The sequence below is a fragment of the Oryctolagus cuniculus genome (genome assembly GCF_964237555.1).
Source record: "Oryctolagus cuniculus chromosome 16 unlocalized genomic scaffold, mOryCun1.1 SUPER_16_unloc_1, whole genome shotgun sequence".
NCBI lineage: Eukaryota > Metazoa > Chordata > Mammalia > Lagomorpha > Leporidae > Oryctolagus > Oryctolagus cuniculus.
Window position 1 is genome coordinate 5,439,030 of NW_027208201.1, and position 11,759 is coordinate 5,450,788.

The window sequence follows — 11,759 nt, forward strand, 5'->3', positions numbered from 1 at the left end:
AGACAAAATAGACTTTAAGCAAAACTGTTAAAGAGACAAAGATAGACACTCAATAATTATTAAGGGATCACCAACCCTGATCTTGTTTAGACAAGGCCATATTCAAAGTGGAAGTTCTCTCCTCCCTTCAGAGAAAGGTACCTCCTTCTTTGATGGCCCATTCTTCCTGCTGGGATCTCACTCCCAGAGATCTTTCATTTAGGTCATTTTTTGCCACAGTGTCTTGACTTTCCATGCCTGAGAAACTCTCCTAGGCTTTTTAGCCAGATCCAGTGCCATAAGGGCTGATTCTGAGGCAAGAGTGCTGTTTAGGGCATTTTCCATTCTATTAGTCTAATGTGTATCCTGCTTCCTATGTAGGATCTTTCTCTCCTTTTAACTTCTATCAGTTATTATCTTCAGACACTGCTCATATTTTTGTAATCCCTTTGACACTTAATCCTATCTTTTTGATCAATCATGAACTTAAACAGATCATTTTAACAAGTAAGATGGCATTGGCACATGCTACCTTGATGTGAATGGATTAGGCTCCCATGGCAGATACCTGTGCAGGTACCTGTGCCTTCCACATAGGTCCACCAAGTCCCTCTAATTACAGAGGAGTGTCTTCTGCCATTTTTTCCTAATTCTTCCCTGAGACTACACTATCTTCATTTTTTTTGTGACAGGCAGAGTTAAAGAGAGAGACAGAGAGAAAGTTCTTCCTTCTCTTGGTTCACCCCCAAAATGGCCACTATGGCCTGCGTGCTGTGCCAGTCTGAAGCCAGGAGCCAGGTGCTTCCTAGTCTCCCATGCAGGTGCAGGGCCCATGCACTTGGGCCATGCTCCACTGCCTTCCTGGGCCACAGCAGAGAACTGGACTGGAAGAGGAGAAACCGGGACAGAATCTGGAAGCCCAACTGGGACTAGAACCTGGGGTGCTGGCACCGCAGGTGGAAGATTAGCCTAGTAAGCCACAACGCTGGCCACTACCTTCACTTTTATTAATCTGTCTTCTCCCGGATTCAGTAAGCTCCCTCCCTATTCCGTCATCTTAGCTCCTCCTGGAGGGCGTATTCTTTAAACAACTGTCATCATTTCTTCATTAATTTGAACAAAGAACTTCATAAATATTCTATAATCTTATCTTCCAAAGCCTTTTTTGGCAATATACTTATTTTTCTAATATTGAGGCTACCAACTCAAAAATAGTATGTCAACTATTATTGTAATAAACATGGAAATTGATTGGAGATAGAAGATGGTGGAATAGTGTGGGTGACCACCGATAGTCTGGGAAAATTTAGTTTAATAAAAGGGGAGTTACGGTAGCCTCAGAAAAAGAACCACGAAAATATTGCAGAGGAAACTCTTCTGGATCGAGTAGCTGTGAATCGGAGGACCTACTGGGAGAAGAAGGTCGCCCACCGCGGGGAAGCCGAGCCGTGGGAGCCACGGGAACCACAGGGTCTGCGCGCCAGTGCAGGAAGGGGAGTGCATGTCACACAGACACCAGCGGGGAGATCCTAAAATGTGTAAGAGAGAAACATCAGATTACTCTCAGAGGATCTCCAATTAGGCTCACAGCAGACTTCTCATCAGAAACACTACAGGCTAGGAGGGAATGGCGAGACATAGCACAGGTGCTAAGAGAGAAAAATTGCCAGCCCAGAATATTATATCCTGCCAAGCTCTCATTTGTGAATGAAGATGAAATAAAGACCTTTCATAGCAAACAGAAATTGAAAGACTTTTTGGCCACTCGTCTGGCCCTGCAAAAGATACTTAAAGATGTGCTACACTCAGAAACACAGAAACACGGCTATGAATATGAAAGAAGGTAAAGGAAGAACACCTACCAGTAAAAGAGCATGGGAAGCTCAAAGCATATACTAGAAAATATCTACGGGAAAATGGCAGGGCAAAGTCACTACGTATCAATAGTCACATTAAACTTTCATGGACTTAACTCTTCAGTTAAAAGACACCGATGCTGATTGGCTTATGGAAAAAACCGAACTATTTGTTGCCTACAAGAAACACATCTCTCTAACAAAGAGGCATGCAGACTGAAAGTGAAAGGTTGGAAAAAGATATTCCACGCCAACAGAAACCAAAAAAAAGCAGGTGTAGCCATATTAATATCAGACAAAATAAACTTTAATACAAAAACTGTTAAGAGAGACAAAGAGGGACACTATATAATGATTAAGGGTTCAATTCAACAGGAAGATGGAACTATTACAAATGTATATGCACCTAATTACAGGGCACCGGTCTTTTTAAAAGATATGTTAAGGGACTTAAAGGAAGATTTAGATTCCAATACAATAGTACTGGGGGACTTCAATACTCCACTTTCAGAAATAGACAGATCATAAGACAGAAGATCAACAAGGAAACAGCAGATTTAATTGACACTGTAGCCCAAATGGATCTAACAGATATTGACAGAACTTTCAATCCTACATCTACAGACTTCACATTCTTCTCAGCAGTGCATGGAACCTTCTCTAGGATTGATCACATACTAGGTCATAAAGCAAGTCTCAGCAAATTTAAAAGAATTAGAATCATACCATGCAGCTTCTCAGACCACAGCGGAATAAAGCTGGAAATTAGCAGTTCAGGAAACCCTAGAAAGTATGAAAACACATGGAGACTGAACAACATGCTCCTGAATGAACACTGGGTCATTCAAGAAATCAAAAGAGAAATCAAAAACTTTCTGGAAGTAAATGAAGATAACAACACAACATATCAAAACTTATGGGATACAGCAAAAGCAGTATTGAGAGGCAAATTTATAGCAATAGGTGCCTATATCAAGAAATTGGAAAGGTACCAAATAAATGAGTTTTCAGCGCATCTCAAGGACCTAGAAAAACTGCAGCAAACCAAACCCAAATCTAGTAGGAGAAGAGAAATAATTAAAACCAGAGAAGAAATTAACAGGATTGAATCAAAAAAAAAAAAAAAACTACAAAAAATCAACCAAGCGAGAAGCTGGTTTTTTGAAAAAATAAACAAAATTGACACCCCATTGGCCCAACTAACTAAAAAAAGAAAAGACCCAAATCAATAAAATCACAGATGAAAAAGGAAACGTAACAACAGACACCACAGAAATAAAACGAATCATCAGAAATTACTACAAGGACTTGTATGCCAGCAAACAGGAAAACCTATCAGAAATGGATAGATTCCTGGACACATGCAATCTACCAAAACTGAACCATGAAGACATAGAAAACCTAAATAGACCCATAACTGAGACAGAAATTGAAACAGTAATAAAGGCCCTCCCTACAAAGAAAAGCCCAGGACCAGATGGATTCACTGCTGAATTCTACCAGACATGTAAAGAAGAACTAATCCCATTTCTTCTCAAACTATTGAGAACAATCAAAAAAGCGGGAGTCCTCCCAAATTCTTTCTATGAAGGCAGCATCACCTTAATCCCTAACCCAGAGAAAGACGCAGCACTGAAGGAAAATTATAGACCAATATCCCTGATGAACATAGACACAAAAATCCTCAATAAAATTCAGGGCAATAGAGTGCAACAACACATCAGGAAAATCATCCACCCCGACCAAGTGGGATTCATCCCTGGTATGCAGGGATGGTTCAACATTCGCAAATCAATCAATGTGATTCACCACATTAACAGACTGCAAAAGAAAAACCATATGATTATCTCAATTGATGCAGAGATAGCATTCAATAAAATTGAACACCCTTTCATGATGAAAACTCTAAGTAAATTGGGTATAGAAGGAACATTCCTCAATATAATCAAAGCAATTTATAAAAAACCGACGGCCAGCATCCTATTGAAAGGGGAAAAGTTGGAAGCATTTCCACTGAAATTGGGCATCAGACAGGGATGCCCACTCTCACCACTGCTATTTAATATAGTTCTGGAAGTTTTAGCCAGAGCCATCAGGCAAGAAAAAGAAATGAAAGGGATAGAAATTGGGAAGGAAGAATTCAAACTATCCCTCTTTGCAGACGATATGATTCTTTACTGAGAGGATCCAAAGAACTCTACTAAGGGATTATTGGAACTCATAGAGGATTTTGTCAAAGTAGCTGGATATAAAATCAATGCACAAAAATCAACAGCCTTTGTATATACAAGCAATGCCACGGCTGAGAAAGAACTGCTAAGATCAATCCCATTCACAATAGCTACAAAAACAATCAAATAACTTCGAATAAACTTAACCAAGGACATTAAAGATCTCTACGATGAGAATTACAAAATCTTAAAGAAAGAAATAGAAGAGGATACCAAAAAATGGAAAAATCTTCCATGCTCATGGATTGGAAGAATCAACATCATCAAAATGTCCATTCTCCCAAAAGGAATTTATAGATTCAATGCAATTCCAATCAAGATACCAAACATTCTTCTCAGATATAGAAAAAATGATGCTGAAATTCATATGGAGGCAAAATAGACCTCGAATAGCTAAAGCAATCTTGTACAACAAAAACAAAAGTGGAGGCATCTCAATACCAGATTTCAGGACATACTACAGGGCAGTTGTCATCAAAATAGCATGGTACTGGTACAGAAACAGATGGATAGACCAATGGAACAGAATTGAAACACCAGAAATCAACCCAAACATCTACAGCCAACTCATATTTGATCGAGGATCTAAAACCAATTCCTGGAGCAAACACAGTCTATTCAATAAATGGTAATGGGAAAACTGGATTTCCACGTGCAGAAGCATGAAGCAAGACCCCTACCTTACACCTTACACAAAAATCCTCTCAACATGGATTAAAGACCTAAATCTACGACCTGACACCATCAAGTTATTAGAGAACATTGGAGAAATCCTTCAAGATATTGGCACAGGCAAAGAGTTTCTGGAAAAGACCTGGGACGCACAGGCAGTCAAAGCCAAAATCAACTATTGGGATTGCATCAAATTGAGAAGTTTCTGTACTGCAAAAGAAACAGTCAGGAGAGTGAAGAGACAACTTACAGAATGGGAAAAAATATTTGCAAACTATGCAACATATAAAGGGTTGATAACCAGAATCTACAAAGAATCAAGAAACTCCACAGAAACAAAACAAACAACACACTTAAGAGATGGGCGAAGGACCTCAATAGACATTTTTCAAAAGAGGATATCCAAATGGCCAACAGGCACATGAAAAAATGTTCAAGATCACTAGCAAACAAGGAAATGCAAATCAAAACCACAATGAGGTTTCACCTCACCCCAGTTAGAATGGCTCATATACAGAAATCTACCAACAACAGATGCTGGTGAGGATGGGGGGAAAAAGGGACACTAACCCACTGTTGGTGGGAATGCAAACTGGTCAAGCCACTAAGGAAATCAGTCTGGAGATTCCTCAGAAACCTGAATATAACCCTACCGTTCGACCCAGCCATCCCACTCCTTGGAATTTATCCAAAGGAATTTAAATTGGCAAACAAAAAAGCTGTCTGCACCCTAATGTTTATTGCAGCACAATTCACAATAGCCAAGACCTGGAACTAACCTAAATGCCCATCAACGGTAGACTGGATAAAGAAATTATGGGATATGTACTCTTTAGAATACTATACCGCAGTAAGAAACAAAGAAATCCAGTCATTTGCAACAAAATGGAGGAATCTGGAACACATCATGCTGAGTGAAGTAAGCCAGTCCCAAAGGGACAAATACCATATGTTCTCCGTCATCGGTGACAACTGACTGAACACCAAAAAGGAAACCTCCTGAAGTGAAATGGACACTATGAGAAATGGTGACTTGATCAGCAAATCCCTGACTGTTAATGAACAATTTAATACATTATCCCTCTTAGTATTTTTTGTCTGTTCTACTTAATATGACTGGTTTAATTCTGTAATTATCACACAGTTATTCTTAAGTGTTAAAAATTAACTGAAATGTGATCCCTGTTAAACATAAGAGTGGGAATAAGAGAGGGAAGAGATGTATAATTTGGGACATGCTCAAGCTGACTTGCCCAAAATGGTAGAGTTAGAAACATACCAGGGGATTCCAATTCAATCCCATCCAGGTGGCATATACCAATGCCATCTCCAAGTCCAAGTGATCAATTTCAGTTCATAATTGATCATAATGAAAGGACTAAGAGTCAAAGGGAGCACATAAACAAATCTAGTACCTTCTAACACTAACCGATAGAATAAATAAAGAGGAGAGTGATCCAACATGGGAAGCGAGATACTCAGCAGACTCACAGAATGGCGGATGTCTTAAACAGCACTCTGGCCTCAGAATCAGCCCTAAAGGCATTCCGATCTGCCTGAAAAGCCCATGAGAGTATTTCAGGCATGGAAAGCAAGACACTCTGCCAAAAAAAAAAAAAAAACTAAATGAAAGATCTCTGTGAGTGAGATCCCAGTGGAAAGAACAGGTCTTCAAAGAAAGAGGTACCTTTCTCTGAAGGGAGGAGAGAACCTCCACTTTGACTATGACCTTGTCTAAACAAGATAAGTGTTGGAGAACTCAAGGGGCTTCCATAGCCTTGGAAACTCATGACTGGAGCATTGGGAGATTACTGAGGCCATAAACAAGAGTGTCAATTTGTAAAGTCAACGACAGGAGTCACTGTGCACTCACTCCTCATGTGGGATCTCTGTCCTTAGCGTGCTGTACATTGAGACTTAATGCTATAACAAGTACTCAAACAGTATATTTCACTTTGTGTTTCTATGGGGGTGCAAACTGTTGAAATCTTTACTTAATGTATACTAAACTGATCTTCTGTAAAAAAAAAAAAAAAAAGAAGAAGAAGAAATTATCAATTCCCAACTTGACTCTCACTGGGATAAAACATGACAATAGGTCTGATCTGATTTCATCATCATTTAAAAAATCATCTATTATTTTTCACTTTATGTTTCTGTGTGGGAGCAAACTGTTGAAATCTTTACTTAATGTATGCTAAACTGATCTTCTGTAGATAAAGAGAATCGAAAATGAATCTTGATGTGAATGGAAGGGGAGAGGGAGTGGGAAAGAGGAGGGTTGCAGGTGGGAGGGACGGTATGGGGGGAAGCCATTGTAATGCATAAGTCGTACTTTGGAAATTTATATTCATTAAATAAAAGTTAAAAAAAAACATGGAAATTACACAGTGAAGTAAACTGTGTAAATTTAAACATATATAATGTACTATATATATATATATATATATATACACATTTCCCTTCTGTGACACATTAAATTTGATTTCCTGAAATAATTTGATTAGTGGATTTTCATGTATACATATGGCGAAGTTCCTAATACTGTTCTACATATGGGTAATAGATCCAAGCAAGCCAGGTTTAAAATCCAGGCAAATCCATCTATAACCAGCAGATGTACCCTGTGCTTACATGCAAGCTCTGTGATCTTGTATTTAACAATAGGCTCACAGACTCTCCTCACTAGTTGTGGCAGGCTTTCTTTGTGACATTGCTTCATTTTTCAGAGTCATTTTATGATATAAAGTGGACCCAATTTTATTTTCCCCAACAATGTCTCACAAAGCACATGAGCTATAGCATACATATATACAACATTATAGCAGACATAGCTGCTATGAGATATATCAGTAATCCACATTTCTTAGCTTTGCATACATTCCCATAAAAAAGAATATGTTTGGGCAATTTTTTTCCTTCCTATTCTTTGTAATGAGCTATATTAGGATATTTTATAGCATTTCATCCTACAGTGAGAAGTATTATTATTCTATGACCTCTCATTATTAAATTATAATTCAAAATGCTACACAGAGCCAAACTCACTCTCTTCAGAAAGGACAGTCTCTTCAACAAGTAGTATTGGGAAACTTTGATTTCCACATGCAGACTCTTGAAATCATTCTGCTACCTTAAAGCCTATATAAATATCAATTCATAATTGATCAAAGATCTAAACCTAAGCCCTGAAAACATCAAATTACTAGAGGAAAACATTGGGGAAACACTGCAAGACATTGACTTAGGCAAAGACTTCTTGGATAAGACCCCAGAACTACAGGCAATAAAGGAAAAGATAAGCACATGAGATTACATCAAACTAACTAACTTCTACTCAGCAAAGGACACACCCATCAAGGTAAACACAGCTTACAGAATGAGGGAAAATATCTACAAAATATACATCCAATATCCAATAAAGTATTAATATCCAGAATAGGAAAGGAAGAGGGAGGAGAAGGAAGGATTGGAGGGTGGAAATGTTGGGCAGAATCACTACATTCCTAAAGTTGTACTTGTGAAATGCATGGAGTTTGTATTCCTTAAACATAAGGTTTCTTTGGGGGGGGAAAGGACCTCAAGAAACTTAACAACAACAAAACAAACAATCCAGTTAAGAAATGGAGTAAGGAATATGAACAGGCATTTTTCAAAGGATGAAATACAAATGGCCAACAAACACATGAAAAGATGCTCTGGATCACAAGACATTAGGGAAATGGAAATAAAACCCAGAGTGTGGTTTCACCACACCCCAGCTAGAATGGCTATCATCCAAACTTCGAGCAATAACAAGTTCTGGAGACTGTGTGGCAGGAAAAGTACTACAATAAACTCTTGGTGGGAATGAATGAAAAATGCTACAACCATTATGGAAGATGGTATGGGGATTCCTCAGAAAAGCAATACTAGTTCTAAGATACAGTCCAGCTATCCCACATGTAGGCAAAGATATAGAAAGGAAATTAAATCAGCACATGAAAGAGTCACTTGCACTCTCATATCCGTAGCAGCTCAATGCACAATAGCTAAGCTGTGAAATCAATCTACATGTCCATCAACTGATGAATGGATGAAGGAAACACAAGATGTACATGTATATATATATATATATATATATATATATGGTGAAATATTAATTATCAGCCATGAGAAAGAATGAAATGTGCACACTTGGAACTGGAAGTCATTAAGCTAAACGAAATAACCATACTCCCCAATCCAAAATGTCATAATTTCTTTTACATGTGTTAGTAAATATATACAGAGAGGATAAAAATTGTGTGGATCTCAGATCATTTGCTATATAGTTAAAAATATTGCTTCACTGAATCATCAAGTTAATAAAAAACATACCGCACTTTCACATGTTACAAAAGAAATTGAGGGGTGGTGCTGTGGTGCAGCAGGTTAAAGCCCTGGCCTGAAGCACCAGCATCCCCTATGGATGCCGGTTTTACTCCTGGCTGCTTCTCTTCCAATCCAGCTCTCACTATGGCTACGGCCGGCATGCTCTGCCAATCTGAAGCCAGGAGCCAGGTACTTTTTCCTGGTCTCCCATGTGGGTGCAGGGCCCAAGCACTTGGGCCATCCTCCACTGCCCTCCCGGGCCACAGCAGAGAGCTGGACTGGAAGAGCAGCAGCCGGGACTAGAACCCAGTGCCCATATGAGATGCCGGCACCGCAGGCGGAGGATTAACCAAGTGAGTCATGGCGCCGGCCCATGTCCACTGTCTTGATAATATATTCGAGGCCAGGAGTTTCTCCCTTGTGGTGTGAAGATGAGAAGCCTCCATGGACAAAATGCAGCATGTGTTGTGTCTCAAGCACAACAATATCCCACTTTGCATCTATGATCCACACCTTCTCCAGTGTTAAATAGAATTCACTTAGGAATTCGATGGTATAGAGACTCCTTACATCACCATATAGAATATGCACATTTGCTGATGAAATGTTTATCACCTCTAGGCAAGAGATTTCAGTTTCTGCATACCTTGACTTAGTGTCAGGGAGCTTTTCTGAATAGGCCAAACAGACACCTTTCTTTACCATCTCAGCTTCAATATTCTGAAGGAACTGCTCTCCTTTCATATCATTAGATATAAAGAGTACCACCGAAATCCAGCCAAACTGTGGTAGCAACGAGTGCATTCCACAGACCAGAGAGTTATCACTGTTGGCCATCTAAGAGAGTGATGGAAACTTGTCTCGCTCATATAGCATGGGATCAACAGGATGATATGTGATTTGAAAGGAAAGAAAACCATCATGATCTGATGAAGGTGGGTTACGAGTTGTCAATCTTGGGAAGTGAGAAAAAAAAAAACACTGCTCTCCAACAGGCACATCTGAACACAATGATATTGGGAAGACAATGTCCAGCATAGACACAGCCAAGCTCTATTACCTGGGATCAGAGAAAACAATGCTTCAATGCCTATTGCTTTTAGAAGAAATGTAGATCTTCATTCATAGCATGAAAGTGAGTAAGATACCCATGTATCTTCATGGCAAGCCATGGAGAGAAGGAGATATGATTTCTGGTTGCAGAATCACCAGGACATTGGTGTTTCCCACTTCTCACTGCATGTCACAAGAGGTTAACAGCCCCACTACAACTGGGATTACATGTTACCTCTGAGACAAACAACTCTTTACTGTGCTGATCTCCTGAGGGTTTGAATCCTCCTATGCTATTCCAGTCTGAGCCTGATGGTAATGGGTGCACAATGCTACCTGTTTCCCATGGGTCTCCTTTAAGAGTCTCTGAAATGTGAATGCAGATCCAGGGAGGCAGCTCAATTGGATCATGTAATTGGGTTCCTGACACCTACTTGGGAGATTTGTATTGAATGCTAGGCTCCTGGCTGCACCACAGCCAATCTGCACCAGCACCATGGTGGGTATTTGGTGACTAAACCAGTGAATAGGTGTACACTGTCTGCCTGAATTGTTTCTCAGTCCCTCAAACACACAAAAAGATTTAAATCTCTGAGTTGCACATGGAAAGTAAACTGGGAACCCTGTGAATGAATCTGCTACATGTGACGAAGTCAGGACTGGGCATAGGGAGAGAGTGAAATCTCATCTAACCGTAACCAAACCCCAAATATTCATTAATGATCTTTGGGATTGTCATCGTCTTCAGTGGGGTCCTAAATGGAAAATACAGGCCCAGGTCTTTATATCCCCACAACTAACATAGAGTCATCTTAGGACATCTCTGTGCTGTGGGTATTTCCTATGAAGAGTCAACAATCAACATTCCCAACAGGTGGGGATGGATACATTGGCCCTAGACAGAGATCTGGGCTGAGGCTCTCAGCATCCACTGCTCCTTCCCTTTCTCACAGCCTAACGAATTCCCCAGAATTTGTTTCAACTAAGAGTAGTATATGTGTAACTGGCTTCCACATGACCCTTGCATCAGATGTGACAGATCTGGTGGGAGATGGAAACATTTCTCACCACAAGTCACAACCCATTTACCTGTGGGGTTTTGTACAGCTCCAGTACCATTCAAGTTTCAGCTGAAAATGCTGATGTGGTTCCAGCAATGATGGCAACCGTCTTGCCTTGTGTCTGGCAGATGTAGATAGGGATGAGATGATGCTTTCCAGTCAACCAGTACACAGTACTCCTCAGCGTGTCACTGGTAACAGAATTGTAGAGTTGGAAACTGAAGATCAGGCAGGGGAGTAGCTGGGGGTCCTTATTGATCTCCTACATGGCAAAGTGGAAGGCCAGCCCATGTTGGTAGTTCTTCCACAGCCACCTAAAGAGAGGGGCAGCATCAGGGAGAAGGGAGAGACTATGGAATTTAGAGCAACAACACAGCCATGCCCTGATGCAACAATGGTCAGACTCAGACTTCCACTCAGTGGTTCCTCAGCTCTGGCACATGGAGGAGGTGTGAGTGAGGTTCCAAGGGCTCTAGAAGATCGTAGAAGGACCCTGAGACTCCTCTGAAGCAAACTGTCCCCATGATCACACTCACCTTCCCAAGCCCTTCAGG

At 40.2% G+C, this 11,759-nt stretch overlaps 2 protein-coding genes across 3 annotated transcripts in view; both read right to left on the reverse strand.

Annotated features, from left to right (window-relative positions):
- The window catches only part of LOC138843168 (vomeronasal type-2 receptor 116-like), a 34,799-nt gene extending 24,871 nt beyond the window's left edge, over positions 1 to 9,928 (reverse strand). Inside the window, exon 1 of the mRNA XM_070067576.1 lies at positions 9,442 to 9,928. Coding sequence (XP_069923677.1) covers positions 9,442 to 9,928 — 487 coding nt within the window. The remainder of the gene's footprint in view (positions 1 to 9,441) is intronic.
- The window catches only part of LOC127482632 (vomeronasal type-2 receptor 116-like), a 97,922-nt gene extending 86,374 nt beyond the window's left edge, over positions 1 to 11,548 (reverse strand). For both annotated transcript variants that reach the window (XR_011385734.1, XM_070067569.1), the window contains exon 1: positions 11,234 to 11,548. Coding sequence is in view for 1 of the 2 variants with exons in the window: in XM_070067569.1 (XP_069923670.1) it covers positions 11,234 to 11,263 (30 nt within the window). In the remaining variant the exon portion in view is untranslated. The remainder of the gene's footprint in view (positions 1 to 11,233) is intronic.
- Between the last annotated feature and the right edge of the window lie 211 nt (positions 11,549 to 11,759).